This window comes from Carcharodon carcharias, chromosome 2 (genome assembly GCF_017639515.1).
Source record: "Carcharodon carcharias isolate sCarCar2 chromosome 2, sCarCar2.pri, whole genome shotgun sequence".
Taxonomy (NCBI): Eukaryota; Metazoa; Chordata; class Chondrichthyes; order Lamniformes; family Lamnidae; genus Carcharodon; species Carcharodon carcharias.
Window position 1 is genome coordinate 63,022,695 of NC_054468.1, and position 16,640 is coordinate 63,039,334.

The 16,640-nt window shown below is 39.6% G+C and overlaps 1 protein-coding gene across 3 annotated transcripts in view; it reads right to left on the minus strand.

The window, feature by feature from the left end:
• smc4 (structural maintenance of chromosomes 4) overlaps window positions 1-16,640 on the minus strand; it is a 76,848-nt gene that overhangs the window by 38,058 nt on the left and 22,150 nt on the right. For all 3 annotated transcript variants that reach the window (XM_041216656.1, XM_041216663.1, XM_041216648.1), the window contains 6 exons: window positions 9,048-9,198; window positions 4,818-4,982; window positions 4,190-4,423; window positions 3,233-3,418; window positions 2,968-3,129; window positions 2,640-2,865 (listed from right to left, as the gene is read on the minus strand). In XM_041216656.1, the coding sequence (XP_041072590.1) occupies window positions 2,640-2,865; window positions 2,968-3,129; window positions 3,233-3,418; window positions 4,190-4,423; window positions 4,818-4,982; window positions 9,048-9,198 (1,124 nt within the window). The remainder of the gene's footprint in view (window positions 1-2,639; window positions 2,866-2,967; window positions 3,130-3,232; window positions 3,419-4,189; window positions 4,424-4,817; window positions 4,983-9,047; window positions 9,199-16,640) is intronic.

Genomic DNA, 16,640 nt, shown 5'->3' on the forward strand with positions numbered 1-16,640 from the left:
GTTAGATTTTTAATCCACAAGGGCATCAAGGGTTATGGGGGCAGGCAGGAAAATGGAGTTAAGGCCACAACCAGATCCTCCATGAATTTCATTGATTGACAGAACAGACTCAAGGTGCCAAATGGCCTACTTCTGCTCCTATGACCTCATCTGATAACATGAAGTGTTTTTCACAAGTGGATGTGAGAGCTTGCCCGGCTGAATATTTATACAAAAACATTTCCCACCCATTACTTTTTTACTGCATCATTGAGCAATTAAAAAAACTGCCAATAAAGAGGCAACATATAATTAAAATTACCAAGGAAGGATCAGTAAACAGGAACAAATAAATTAGCTATTTGAAGGAAATTAAATGAAATTCCTCAAAATATTTTCCCAAATGACCTTGGCTGTTATCTTGCTTCAATGTAGCCTTAATATACAGCATTAAAATAAAATTTCTAACAACAAATAAATATCTAATTCATAACAAATTAATCCTATCAGGAGAATTGCTTGTTGTGTTTGAAATCTCCATGTATTCTCAGGTCTGCCGTCTCAGAAGCTTGGGGAGTGCACTTTAGTTGTAAGCAGGATATTGGCTTTTCTGATCTAACCTCTGCCCTTCAAAATTATGGGGTTAATACATGTGCAGCCACTGATTCCATAGTAGTATTATCCATTATTTCATTCTCTTGCCTTTTTAACCAATTTGCAAAAAAACCAGCATTTATTTCTTCATGTGAATAAATGTTGTAGTCCTATGCCAAACAATGACAAACTTCTATAATATGATTAAAACAGTATATAACCAACATTTGAGTGGCAATGAATACTCATGGAATCACTCTTTGCAGACAAAATTTAGATCTTGAAGATGGACTAACCATATCCAATACCTTCAAAATAAGAAATCAACTCCCAGCGATGAGATCAGCTGCCTCAATTGTGCCACAAACAAACTGTAAAGAACCTATCATATTCGAGACTGCGAGGGCCAATCTGCTGCTTTTCCAGGAGTGACTATTTAGCCAAGTACCTCAAATAACTATTTCAATCTATGTGGCACTCAGAAAAGATCCCCAAGAGGTCAAAGATGCTTTCATTGTCCACCTCTTCAGGGCTACGGAAGTATGTGATGATTAGTAGGGAATCTCTTTGCTTTTCATTGCTGGAAAGATCCTTGCAGAGTGATATTTAAACAGCATCATTTAACAAAAAATCTTACTCAGTCAATGAGGGTTAGAAAGGGAAGAGACACAACTGATAAGACCTATGACATAAAATGTTGAGAGCAAAATATATAGCTCCACTGTCTGTTAAATGCCTTTGTCAGGTCAACAGTCAATAGAAAAGATCTCTGGAAAACCCAACTCCAAGTTTGGGTGTCCAGGCCAATTATTTGAAATGGTTAAATAATTCCATGATGTGATGATGGGTCAAATGGAAGGTTGGGACACTTCCACCTTCTTCCCCTTCACAAATGGGGTCAAGCAAGGAAGCATCCATTTCTCCAACATCCAAATGATCACCCAAAACATGTGTTTTAAATAATTAAATGCTACTGATTGGCCCAATGCTTGTTTTAGCACCCCTCAAAGAAACTGGGGAGCCCTGATTAAAGCAGGCCACCATCATAAGGACAGTTGTTTTAATTTTTTTTTCAACTGTTGGTGCGGAGCCTGGAGTAGTAGTGCTTCTTGGCTCCACAATATTCCTTTGGTCTGTTGCTGACCTATGACTTACATTTATCTTCACAAAATAGTTGATCAGACATGGAGGCCAGACATGCACCGACAGTTTCCCCAAATAACGTCAATGCGTCTCCTAGTTGAGGCCGTGCTTGGTGCAGTGTCTAATTTAGAATGGGGCTGAGGGAATCTCCAATCCCTTTATCTGTAAAAGTCCTTTAACAACATACGGCATTCTCCAGAACTAGGCTACAATTTGGTTCCCTGAACTTGCTTGGTTTAACTGAGCATTTGTGTAGTTAAATCCTGGGCTAAGAACATATGTGCATCTTTCTATATCAATCCAGCCCACATATGCTAGTATCTCCATTGCCAATACATGACACAAAAATTTAATATTAGTAATAATCTAGTTCTATGGCAGATTTATCTTACAGCAGAATAAAATTGTGTTATATGCTAAGGCACAGCTGGGTTAAAGCTAGGCTTTCTCAAACAGGTCAAACTCTGAACTACATAAACAAATTAAACAGCCTGGGTTAATTACTTATGTCGGCTAAGGAATTATGCAAATTATCCAAGTTTGCAAATTTCTGACTGCAGGTCAACATGGAAACTTTCCTCACTAATGGCATTTATTTGTAATCGTCTTTTTAAATATTTTATCACCTAAAATGCAGCAGACAGCTAAACAGGTGATCTTGGACAACACTAAAATTTCAAAAAACTTAGTTATACTAACGATCCTTTAGACTTTTGAATAAACATTTACATTTCAGATAAAGTATCATAAATAATCACCAATTCCTTGCTTAAATTAATAGATTGGACAAAAGGACAATTTAAATGGTTACGTTGCAAGGTGTAGATCAGAAAATGTAGACCTAATTCATTAGTTTGTTCAACCTTCGATTGAATTACATGAACAAATTACACTACACTTTGCAACTCCAACACTTGCCATACCTGACTGCTCTATTATCTGCCCCTGCATTGTTACCACTCTCCAGCGCTTGTCCTTCTGGAATGCCACACGTGTTGCCTGTTCTAGATCCTTAGCAACAAGTGTATCACGAAGTGCAAAGTAAAATGCTGGACGTATAGCCTCATTCTTTATTTTGACCATATCAAATAGGCGGGGAACGTTTTCTGGAGTTTGGATCTTGCCAATGCTTCGTTCCCAAACTTTCATCTGAAAGTTTGAAAAAAGTCATCATAATACAATAATTGCAAAGTGATTGTTAAAACAACCAATATAAATTCAGGATTGTAATTTAGATATGATTCAGCGTACCTTATCTAAACAAATAAAAGTTGCTACCCCAATATTTTGTTTCTTCAGGAATTTAACACACTCTTGAGCAGTATCGATTGTGTCTACAACAATGTTATCCAGGGCACCACAACTGGAGGAGATAGCAACATCGTACTTTTCATCAATAGCACCCAAGTCACCCTAAAAGAACACAAACATTCCGTATTGCAAAAAAAACCAAGTTAATCCCAAAAGAAAAAGATTGTTTAAAGTATATGTCTGCAGAAGAAACCAAACTCCTTACCAATCTTCCATAGATTCCAGGGATTTTACCAGTGTTCTTCTGCTGCATTACCGCCTCCAAAACTCTACCCCGGCTGCGATTTACTGTTAGGGAACTCTTTGCTTCTTCAAATTTATGTCGCAGTTGATAAACGCTGTCCCGGATCAGAGCTTCAGATTGGGTTATTTTTTCAAGTTCCTTTTCATCCTAGAAAGGATACAAAGTAATTCACATTTTCTTTGTTACATTTTCAATTCCGTTCAGGCAGTTAAACAACTGATAGATCCAATGAAATTCCTCTCACTGTGCCAACCATGGAACCATGCAAAAGAAAACATTTATATTTACCATACTATTAAACCAGAATTACTGACATATATAAACAAGTGGTCACATGTAGGAATAAAATTATTCATAATCTAACATTTTACAAAAATACCATTAAAAATTATAAACTGGAATAGTTTCACTGAATTTTATATTGGTTATTACAGATTTTAAGGCATTGGAACACATTAGATATTTCAATAGAGCTCAAGAAAGTATTAATAGAATATCTACAGGTGAAGTATATTGTAATTTAGACTTCATTCAACTAAAAGCATAAGTGCCATAAACAGTACTTTCCGATCATCCAGGCCCACAGAATGAAAACAAACCAGTAACTAAGTGTAAATAGGAATAAAGTTGTCTGCATTTGGAGTTAAATTACAATGATCGGGGGTTACATGTGGCTCAGTTTGAAAACTTGTTCCTCCTGTGAGTATATGAAACAAAGTAATTAAAGACCCCTATAGTGTCCCCTAAAAATGCAACTGCAATCATTTGCAAACTCGTATGTTAGGTGCTTCCATTGGATTGTGTACTGTAGCTATGCAAACTTCAGTTGATTCCATTAATCGTAACATAATGCAAGGTATCTAATATTTGCTAAAAAAATACGTTCAATCAAAATGCACAAAAGCTCACTTATCTCACCTTTTGCAGTTCTTGCTCACTCTGTGGTATTTTGCTTTCCAGTTCTTTAATTGTTGCTTTCCTTTCTTTAAGTGTACTAATATTAGTAGCCAGGGCTTCTTTAGCCTGGTTCAGTTGGCCCAAAGCAGATTTGTGGCGACTGAGGTAGATATCTAATTCTGACTGAGCCACATCCATCTTTGATCTAGTCTCATTTACAGCTTTACTCAACTCCATAAGCTCCTTCTCTTTCACCTGTAAGAAAAAACATCACAAAGAAAACAATAATATGAATATATGGGGGCATGCCAGCTATACAAGTTCACTTCTTGAAATTTGTTTCAAGTTTAATTTCACACAGATTTGTCTCCAGTTGAAAGATATCTTCGTTTAACTGAACATTATTTTGCTTATGCATACTGTTCTGTTTTGTACTTTAATGGGATCCTAGTTGTATTTCCTTGCCATGGTTAAATGATTGGAAAAACAAAATCTCTGAAATAACATAACTTGAACAGTAGTAAGTAATCACAAGGAGAAAATTATTAATGATTAGTTAAATTCACATTTCTGCCCTCAAACTTAAAATACGATATCTTATTTGCACACTTCCATCCCCTAATGTAAAGTAGCTAAAATTATACCAAACCTCTTTGTCTTCTTGCAATCCCTTTGTCTCCTGTTTGAGACTGTCCATCACTTTCCTTAGCTTCTCTTCCTCCTTCACTTTATTCTGTTCAAGCTGTTCTTTTTTAGCTGTTGCTTCTTTGATGGTCTTCTCACTATCACCAGGTACATTCTTCAACTCCTCTAGCTAAAAACAAATTCAAACCAGGTGGAAAAACAATAGTTTATACCATAAATATGCACAACCACAAGTTATGCATCATAGCCTTGATTGTAAAGTGCTACATTTAGTATAAAAAGTTGTATAATTATACACAGAATTCTAAATGATAATTTGGGCATTAACATGGTAAAGTTCAAATCATAACTGCATTTGCCAGGCATTTCAAAAGGGAAATTTGAAGAGATGGAAGATGAATATTTGAAGAAAACAGGAACCTGTGAAAGAACGGATTGCTTTTCTGAATCAAAAAGATTGGGGAAAGATACTAAGTCACTCCAGTGGGTGAAATAGCATTAATTCTCTTGCATTTGCTTCACTATTCAAGTTCAGGAGACTAGTTGCCCTGATATACTTGAACAAAAAGCTTTCTGTTCAGAAATTGATTACATTAAGAATATAACATGGAAACAGTCCATGCTGGTGTTCATGCTCCATTCAAATGTCCTCTCATTATTCCTCACCTAACACTTACTGCGTAACCCTCTATTTTGTTCTCCCTCATATGGAACATAGAAAATAGGAGATGTAGGAGTAGGTTATTCAGCCCCTCGAGCCTGTTCTGCCATTCAATATGATCATGACTGATTCTCTATCTCAATGCCAAACTCCAGCTCTCTCCCCATACCCCTTGATGCCTTTAGAGTCCAGAAATGTATTTCCTTCTTAAATATATTCAATGACTTTGGCCTCCACAGCCTTCTGTGGTAGAGAATTCCATAGGTTCACCACCCTCAGAGTGAAGAAGTTTCTCCTCATCCGAGTCCTAAACGGTCTACCACGTATCCTGAGACTGTGACTCCTTGTTCTAAACACCCCCGCCAGAGGAAACATTATCCCCGAATCCAGTTTGTCTATCCCTCTCATTCTTCTGAACTCCTGTGAATACAGGCCTAGTTGGTCCAATCTCTCCTCATATGACAATCTTGCATCCCAGGACTCAGTTTCGTGAACCTTCACTGTGCTCCCTCTGAGGCAAGTATATCCTTTCTTGGGTAAGGAGACCAAAACTGCACACAATACTCCAGGTGTGGACTCACCAAGGCATTGTACAGCTGCAGCAAGACATCCTTGCTCCTGTACTCAAATTCTCTTGCAATGAAGGCCAATATACAATTTCCTAACTGCTTGCTTTCAATGACTGGTGTACCAGGACACCCAGGTCCCTTTATACATCAACATTTCCCAATCTAACACCATTTAAGTAATACTCTGCCATTATGCTTTTCTTACCGAAGTGGATAGCTTCACATTGATCCATGTTATACTACATCTGCCATGTATTTGCTCTTCACACAGCCTGTCTAAATTGACTTGAAGCCTGAAAACCATCCTCATCGCTCACATTACCACCAAGTTTCATGTGATCAGCAAACTTGGCAAAATTACATTTGGTTCCCTAATCCAAATTACTGATATATATCGTGAATAGCTGGGGCCCAAGCACTGATCTCTGCGGTATTACACTAGTCACTGCCTGCCACTCCAGAAACGACCTGTTTATTTCTACTCTCTGTCTCCTGCCTGCCAACCAATTCTCAATCCGTGCTAATATATTACCCCCAATCCCATGTGCTTTAATTTTGTACACTAACCTCTTCTGTGGGATTTGGCTTTCTAAAAATCCAAATATACCACATGCACTGGCTCTCCCATGTCTATTCTGCTAGTTACATTCTCAAAAAAAATTCCAATAGGTTTGTCAAACATAATTTCCCTATCATAAATCCATTTTGACTTTGTCTAGTCCTGTTGATATTTTCTAAGTGTCCTGTTATCACATCCTTTACAATAGTCTCTAGCATTTTTCGTATGCCTGATATGAAGCTAACCGGTCTGTAATTTGCTGTTTTCTCCCTCCCTCCTTTTTAAAAATGTGGGGTTACATTTGCCACCCTCCAATCTGCCAAGACTGTTCCAGAATTGACAGAATTTTGGAAGATGACAACCAATGCATCCAGTATTTCCATGGCCACCTCCTTTAGTGCTCTGGGATGTAGGATAGATTACTGGGCCCTGGGGATTTATGAAGTTTCAGTCCCATTAATTTCTCCAGCACTATTTTTTTTGTAATACTAATTTCCTTCAATTCCTCCTTCTCACCAGACCTTGGTTCCCTAGTATTTCTGTGAAGTCATTTGTGTCTTCCTCTGTGAAGACAGAACTAAAGTAGTTGTTTAATTGCTCTGCCATTTCCTTGATCTCTATTAACAATTCTCCCATTTTGGACTTTAAGGGACCTAACATTTGTTTTCACTAATCGTTTTCCTTTTACGTACTTATAGAAGCTTTTACAGTCTGCTTTTATGTTCCTCCTAAATTTACTCTCATACTCTATTTTTCCCCTCTTAATCAATCTCTTAGTCCTCCTTTGCTGAATTCTAAACTGCTCCCAATCCTCAGGCTTGCTATTTTTTCTAGCAACTTTATATGACTCTTCTTTGGATCTAATAGTATCCTTAATTTCTTTTGTTAGCCATGGTTGGGCCGCTGTTCCTGTTGTGTTTTTGCACCAGAAAGGAATGTATAACTGTTGCAACGCATGCTTTTGTTTCCTAAATATTATCCATTGCTTATCCACTGTCATGCCTTTTAATGAAGTTCCCCAATCTATCTTAGCCAGCCCATGCCTCATATCTTCGTAGTTTCCTTTGTTTAGATTTAGGGCCCTAGTTTCAGATTGGATTACTTCACTTGCCATCCAAATGAACAATTCTATCATGCTATGCTCCTGTTCCCTAAAGGACCTTGCACAGCAAGATTATTAATTAACCCCTTCTCTTTGCACAACACCAAATCTGGGATAGCCTGTTCCTAGTTGGTTCCTTGACATACTGGTCTAAAAAACCATCTCGCACACACTCCAGGAATTCATCCGCTACAGTATTATTGCTAATTTGGTTTACCCAGTTGATACAATGTGCCTCAACTAGGATCTCTAGTAGAGAGTTCCACATTTTCACCACTGTTTTGTGTTAAGAAGTTTCTTCTGAATTCCCTATTTAATTTTTTTGGTGTCCATCTTATTTGCTCTTCCCCGACACTCCCTCCGAGTCTACCCTATTAAAACCATTCATAACTATTAAGACTATCATTAGGTGAGCCCTCAGCCTTCTGTTTTCAAGTGAAAAGAGATCCAGCCAGTTCATCCTTTCCTTATAGGTAAAACCTCAGTTCAGATGCCATCCTTGTATTCTTTTTTGCACCATCTCCAATGCCTTTATATCTGTTTCATAATGTGGCAACCATAGTGGTCCCAAGTGTGGTCCAAACTGAGGTTCAGTGCAAACTTACCACAGCTTTTCAATTCTATTCTTCTAGAAATAAATCCTACTGCCTGATTTGCTTTTGTTATGGGCCTGTGTCGCTACTTTTGAATGATTTGTATTCCCAGATCCTTTTGAGCTCTACCCCATTAAGAATCTCATTTTCCAAGTAACAGGTGACCTCCTAAACTGTTGCACAAAAATAATACCTCACATTTATTGGTGTTTCAAGTCGGTACCGGATGAATGGATACTATGTACAGTAAAATGGTATTTTACAATAGGATTATAACTCTTCCCATGGGAGATTCACTGGTGCATGACCAGCTTTTCCAGATGGGCTAAAGCTCTTTAGAAGTTATCAGTGGTACATGGATAAAGGGGATGAATTAACATATAATTTAAACGTTTCAGCCATAAAAAAATTACACCTGCAATAACCACAAATGAATTATTGGATGATTCCCCCCATGGCCATTGTACTTATACACATTAATAGGGAAAACAGCCCAAGGAACTCATGGTAAAGTTTCAAACAGAAGTAGAGTTACACACTTATGCATCAAACTTCTGATGCAAATCTGGCATTTTCCCATAGGAAAAGGACTAGACAGATATGCTAAGTGAGCTCGAACATTTCACTTTAATTACTAAATTGATGAAGTCAGTTATGTGTCACATGGAAATGAATACTTTCCTTGTAGCTGATATCAAACAACCTGTACACCCCAGCTTAATTTGTATGTTCAAATGAACAAAGCTTTACCTTCTCCATATCTTTTTGTAGTTGCTTCTGCAGTTTCTTCTCTTTACTCTTTGAATGTTTCAGCTTTTCTCGGACTTTGACATCTTGTAAATCAAACTGTGAAAATGTTTCCTTCTTGTCTTCAATGAACTTTGTAATCTTTCCTAGTTTCCTATCAAATAATACTACCATTATAGATATGCATACAATTACATTCAACTATTTAATAAATAGATATAGGCTATATTCTTCCCATATTAACCTAACAACAATCAGAGTTGAAAGCTTTTCCATCACTCCTTTCTTTCACTTCTCACTCCTAGACTCATAGTGGAAGTAAAAGGAAGTAGGTTCACAATTGACAGGAACCATCAGGTACCCATTCTTGAATTTTTAGTCTGCAGTTTCAAATGTTATTCCATTACAAAGGCATCACGGCTAAACAAGGACCTGTCTTAAAATTTCCAGGACAACAGATAGCCATTTATAGCAGGAGCCCAGGTCTATTTTCCTCTCCTTTGTTAGGGCCAATAGTCACCCAAGCTATGTTTAGTTATCAGCATTGATTGTAGGTCTTCTTTGGCTCAGTGATGATGATATGCATTTGTCAATTAACTTTGACTTCAAAAATCCAGAAAATAAACAGACAATGATCAATAACTTGCATTTATTAGAACTTTTGACATGGAAAAAGCATAATCAGACAATTTATCAATCCAAAAAAAAAAGACATTAAGAGGAAGAGATGAGTGTTAAAGAGAGTCTTAAAAAAGAGAATTCCAAATGCTGGGTTGGGCCCGTTCACTGATGGTGGGTTGAAAGGAGGAAGGGATGCTCGAGATCAGAGTTGGAGAAACACACAACTTTGGAGGGCTGTAGGAGCATAGAAACAGCATTAGGCCATTCAGTTTTTTGAAGGGTTTTAGATCCCTTTACCCTTTGTTTGGAAAAAAGAAAGTTTTTAAATTTTACTACAAATTGGACCTAGCAACTTCATGATATATACCCTCTTGTTCTGAATTCCCTTAACTAAGAAAATAGTATGTCTGTACCGACCCTGTCAAATCCCCTTTTTCACATTAAACACCTTAATTAAATCACCCTGGTAGACCTGGAGACAGTTACAGAGGTAGGAATGGGCAAACCCATCAAGGCATTTAAGCTCAATATTGAGAATTTTTAAATCGAGACTTCGGGGGACTGGGGACTAATGGAGGTCAGCAAATACAAGGGTGTTAGGTGAGTGGGGCAGTACAGAATGGGACAGAAGAGTTTTGGTTGAGCAGAACTTTATGGATGGTGTAGGATAGATTGCTGGTAAGTACTGAAGTAGATGAAGTGTGCTGGTGACAGAAGCATGGAAGGCTGAGGCAGGTAGGGCTATGCAGTTTGCCATGGGCCCCAAGGGGTTTTGTTTAACTGGAAGAAATTATGGCTCACCCAGGAGTGAATGTCAGGTGAGCAGTCTGATAACATAGGGACAGTGCAGGGGAAATAGAGCAGAGGGTGGTCAGCATACATGTGGGATATGACCCCATACCTTCAAATGATGCTGCCAAGAGGTAACATGTAGAAGAGGGAGTATCTGGGGGTTAATGGTATGGGAGCAGAGAAGCCATTGCTGGAGGTTGTCTAGCTACGATTAGATAGGTAAGAGTGGAACCAATGAGATCAGTTCTACTGAGGTGCATAAGGAGGCATTGGAGGAGGATGGCTAGCTACATGCAAGACTGCAGAAACTACGAAGGGATATGGATTGTCATAGTGGATAATGTAACTTTGATTAGGGCCATTTCAGAAAACTTGACTGGAAAGTCTGACATGAAGTTGAGGGAAAAATGGGTAAGAATTTGGGAGGCGACAGCATGTTCTAAGGATTTCAGGAAAGAAAGGGTGATAGAAATATAGAAAGTAGGAGTAGGTCATTCGGCCCGTCCAGCTTGCTCCGCCATTCATTATGATCATGGCCGATCCTGTATCCCGCGCTCTCCCCATACTCCTTGATGTCTTTAGAGTCCGGAAATCTAACTATTTCCTTCTTAAATATATTCAGTGACTTGGCCTCCACAGCCTTCTGTGGTAGAGAATTCCATAGGTTTACTACCCTTCGAGTGAAGAAGTTTCTTCTCATCTCAGTCCCAAATGGTCTAGCCCGAATCCTGAGACTGTGGCCCATTGTTCTAAACAGCCCAACCAGAGGAAACATCATCCCTGCATCCAGTCTGTCCATCCCTGTCAGAATTTTATCCGTTTCAATGAGATCCCTTCTCATTCTTCTAAACTCCAGTGAATACAGGCCTAGTCGACCAAATCTCTCATTGGACAATCCTGCCACCCCAGGAATCAACCTGGTGAACCTTCGCTGCACTCCCTCGACAGCAAGTATATCGTTTCTTAGGAAAGGATACCAAAACCGCACACAATACTCCAGGTGTGGTCTCACCAAGGACCTGGACAGCAGCAATAAGGCATCCATGCTCTTGTACTCAAGTCCTTTTGCAATGAAAGCCAGCGTACCATTTGCCTTCTTCACTGCTTGCTGCACCTGCACACTTCTTTTCAGTGATTGGTGTTCACTCAGGTTCCCTTGTACATCAATATTTCCCAATCTATCACCATTTAAATAATACCCTGCCATTTGGTTTCTCCTACCAATGTGAATAACTTCACACTTATCCATGTTATACTGCATCCACCGTGTATTTGCCCACTCAACCAACCTGTCTAAATCGCCTTGAAGCCTCTTAACACCCTCCTCACTGCTCACATTACCACCAAGTTTTGTATTAACAAACTTGGAAATATTACATTTTGGTTCCCTCATTCAAATCATTGATAGATATTGTGAATGCCCACGCACCAGTCACTGCCTGCCACCCCGACAAAGACGCTACTCTGTCTCCTATCTGCCAACCAATTCACAATCCATGCCAATGTATTACCTCCAATCCCATGAGCTTTAGTTTTGCACACTAACCTCTTATGTGGGACTTTATCAAAAGCTTTCTGAAAATCCAAATACACCACATCCACTGGCTCTCCCATGTCTATTCTGCTAGTTACATCCTCAAAAAAATTCCAATAGGTTTGTCAAACATAATTTCCCTTTCACAGATCCATTTTGACTTTTTCTAGTCCCGTTGATATTTTCTAAGTGTCCTGTTATCACATCCTTTACAATAGTCTCTAGCATTTTTCGTATGACTGATGTGAGGCTAACCGGTCTGTAATTTGCTGTTTTCTCCCTCCCTCCTTTTTTAAAATCTGGGGTTACATTTGCCACCCTCCAATCTGCCAGGACTGTTCCAGAGTTGACAGAATTTTGGAAGATGACATCCAATGCATCCAGTATTTCCATGGCCACCTCCTTTAGTGCTCTGGGATGTAGGATAGATTATTGGGCCCTGGGGATTTATGAAGTTTCTGTCCCATTAATTTCTCCAGCACTATTTTTTTTGTAATACTAATTTCCTTCAATTCCTCCTTCTCACCAGACCTTGGTTCCCTAGTATTTCTGTGAAGTCATTTGTGTCTTCCTCTGTGAAGACAGAACTAAAGTAGTTGTTTAATTGCTCTGCATTTCCTTGATCTCTATTAAAAAAAATTCTCCCATTTTGGACTTTAAGGGACCTAACATTTGTTTTCACTAATCGTTTTCCTTTTACGTACTTATAGAAGCTTTTACAGTCTGCTTTTATGTTCCTCCTAAGTTTACTCTCATACTCTATTTTTGCCCTCTTAATCAATCTCTTAGTCCTCCTTTGCTGAATTCTAAACTGCTCCCAATCCTCAGGCTTGCTATTTTTTCTAGCAACTTTATATGACTCTTCTTTGGATCTAATAGTATCCTTAATTTCTTTTGTTAGCCATGGTTGGGCTGCTGTTCCTGTTGTGTTTTTGCACCAGAAAGGAATGTATAACTGTTGCAACGCATGCTTTTGTTTCCTAAATATTATCCATTGCTTATCCATTGTCATGCCTTTTAATGAAATTCCCCAATCTATCTTAGCCAGCCCATGCCTCATATCTTCGTAGTTTCCTTTGTTTAGATTTAGGGCCCTAGTTTCAGATTGGATTACTTCACTTTCCATCCAAATGAACAATTCTATCATGCTATGCTCCTGTTCCCTAAAGGACCTTGCACAGCAAGATTATTAATTAACCCCTTCTCTTTGCACAACACCAAATCTAGGATAGCCTGTCCTAGTCGGTTCCTTGACATACTGGTCTAAAAAACCATCTCGCACACACTCCAGGAATTCATCCGCTACAGTATTATTGCTAATTTGGTTTGCCCTGTCTATATATAAAGTCATCTATGATTACTACAGCACTCTTATTACACGCATCTCTCATTTCCTGCTTACTGCCATCCCCTATCTTACCACTACTGTTTGGAGGCCTATAGAAACTCTCACTAATGTTTTCCACCTCTTTTTGCTACTTTGCACTACCCAGACTGATTCTACATCTAGATTTTCTGAGCCAACATCCTCTCTCCCCATCACACTGATTTCATCCTTAACTAACAATGCCACACCACCTCCTTTTCATTTTTGTCTGTCCGTACTAAATATAGAGTAGCCTTGGATATTTAGTTCCCAGTCTTGGTCACCCTGCAGTCATGTCTCCACAAACAATCATATCATACCCATTTACATCTATTTGCACTATTAATTCATCTATATGATTGCAACTGCCCTGCGCATTCAGGCACAGTGCCTTTAGACTTATCAAAATTTTTATACATTTTTTTTGTACTATGGCCCTATTTGCTGCTAGTCCCCGTTTCCTCTGTTCCACTTTTGCTTTCTACTTTTCTGTCTTTCATTCCTATCTTTGTTTCCCTCTCTTGGGTCTCACCGCTCAGGTTCACAAACCCCTGCCAATCTAGTTTAACCCTCCCAAAAGTACTAGCAAACACCCCAGCGAAGATATTGGCCCCGGCCCTGCTGGGATGCAACCCGTCCAGCTCCCATCTTCCCCAGAATTGGTCTCAATGCCCCAGGAATCTAAACTCCTCCCTCCTACACCATGGCCAGAATCCGCCCCCCCCCCTCCCAACCCTACCGGGCAGGCTTAACCGGCTCTGCTCCGGGCGGGCCAATTAAGGCCAGCCCTGCGTGGATTATGAGCAGCAGCGCTCAGCACTACTTGTGCTGTGGGGGGAGACACGGACCTAGTGCGCAGTTTGCGCAAAAGAGCACTTCAATCTTGCTGAGGCATGGAGCTGCTTTCTCTGTCACATGTTTTTAATTCAAAAATGAAGTTTTTAGTTAATGTTTATTTGCTTTAGGAAACCGCTTCCCGCTTGTGGATGAGGTTTCCTCAAAAAATGTAAAGGCCGCTTGGCCTTCTCACCTGCCCACCAACTGTTGAAGTTGGATGGGCAGCTTAAATTTGATATTAATTAGCTTGTTAATGGCCTTAATAGGCCTTTCAATTATTGGCGTGCGCCCACCAAATGAAATATTGTGCGGGTGCACAACGACGTCAGGACGCATGCCCAACATCATCACGTGTCATATTACGCTTGGGCGTGTGGGGCACGCACGCATACGCCAAATGTAAAATTCTGCCCCATCTCTCCAGCCACGCATTCATCTGGTCTATTCTACTATTCTTGATCTCACTAGCACGTGGCACTGGGAGTAATCTTGAGATTACTACCTTTGAGGTTCTGCTTTTTAATTTATTTCCTAGCTCCCTATATTCTGGCTTTCAGGACCTCACCCCTCTTATCACTATGTCGTTGGTACTGATTTGGACCACAACTTCTGGTGGTTCCCCTCCCCCTTCAGAATGTCCTGCAGCCGCTCAGTGACATCCTTGACCATGGCACCAAAGAGGCAACATACCATCCTGGTGTTCCGCCTGTGGCCGCAGAAACATCCATCTGTTCCCCTTACGATACAATCCTTTATCACTATTGTTCCCCCACACTCTGTGTGGCTGAGCTACTCGTGGTGCCATGGATTTGGCTCTTGCTGCATTACCCTGAGAGACCATCTCCCCCAGTATCCAGTATACAAGATGGAGGGGGTCAACAGATTTATGGGGGGTTGAGACATTTCAAGGGCCAGAGGGTTGAGCCATTTAAAAATGTTTGCTATTATCGATGACAGGAAGAGATGTCAGCAAGTTAGTGGTTATGGATCAAGAGAGCATGAAGTGGCTCTGGGCTTGTAGAGGGCACAAGGAGATAGGAAAGAGAAAGAAGCTGGTTTAGGGGACAGTTTTGGAAGAAATTTGGCTTAGTGGTCAAAGGGAAAGGGGTCTGCAGCAGAAGCAAAACCAATGATGTATATCACATGTCTCATCAACTTACCCACATCTCACCACTGGGGGCTTAATTTCATCAACATTCTTCAAATCCTGCTAAGCCACCTAACAGTGACCCTTTGGAATCTGTTGGCTGATCATCTTCATCCCTCAATATTCCCTCTTAGAAGGTTCATTCACTTGTGAACAAGGCCCTTACCATCTGTGACCTTATTATAGGGGATAGCACTGTTTCTGGTTTTGAAATAATTGGCTCATGGGTCGAGACACCTTCCTTCTTATTGAAGCCTCCCTGCCCTGACTATGCTTGCTTTCAACTTCTCTGCTCAAATCCCTGTAGTAGAGTGTGTGGCCCTTGGTGCCAAATCACACCATGACCTCCCCCAAGGTAGGGTGATTGGAGCGGTGAGGGATTCTGGGAAGAGATGGTCTGGTTTGTAAGCAAGATGATTGGAACTGTAGGAGAAAGAAACAATCAACTCTTTTGGGTCTGCAGCTACAAGCCAAAATGCAGAAATGAATGACAGATTATGTTAGATTAAGCAAGTCTTGCTAAGATTAGGTGAAGTGCCCTGGTTGTAAAGATGAAAGGGTTCGAAGTTGAAGTTCTCTGTGAGAGATGAAGTAAACTTGTAGGCAGGATACAGTCAGCCTGGAGTATCAAAATAATGCCCAGTAAAATAGATAACACATTATACATACACATTGAAAGAAACAAAATAAAAGAAATTCAGGGCAGTTAATGATTGTTTGTTATACTGGTTTGTTAAACACCGGTATGCTGAAGCAAAGGTTGCCATTTTATACTTAATATCACATGTCTATAACTAGGACTCAAAGAAATGAACAGGGAAGAAGGAAAAAAACACACTAAATTAGTGGTACATGAATACCAAGGTGTCCTACTGGAAAACTTGCAGGATTATATTTCTTTACAAGACATAATCTAATGGTTTAGTAACTACAGAATTAACAGCTAAAATCAACCAGAAGGATTCTTGAACTTTTGTGAGCTTTCTGTATGGCTTGTAAATGAAATATAATTTTTTTCCTAATATTACTGTGGGATGCTGAAGTAGGTTTATTGCGGCTGTGTATGTTTGACTAATTTAATTAAACTGAAGGCAGTCAGATTGCAAGGTTTAAATCATCAAAGAGGTTAGGTGTAGAAGCAGGCATTTTGAAATAGAAATAGACGAGTTAGCATTTGCAGATAAGTCGAAAGGGTGTTTGAAAGGGGAATTAGAAGGTGATAAGGAAAACGTTTGCATCTTGCAGGAATTTATACCTAAACAAGTAGTGGGGATATTATATCTTTATTGACCCAAAAGC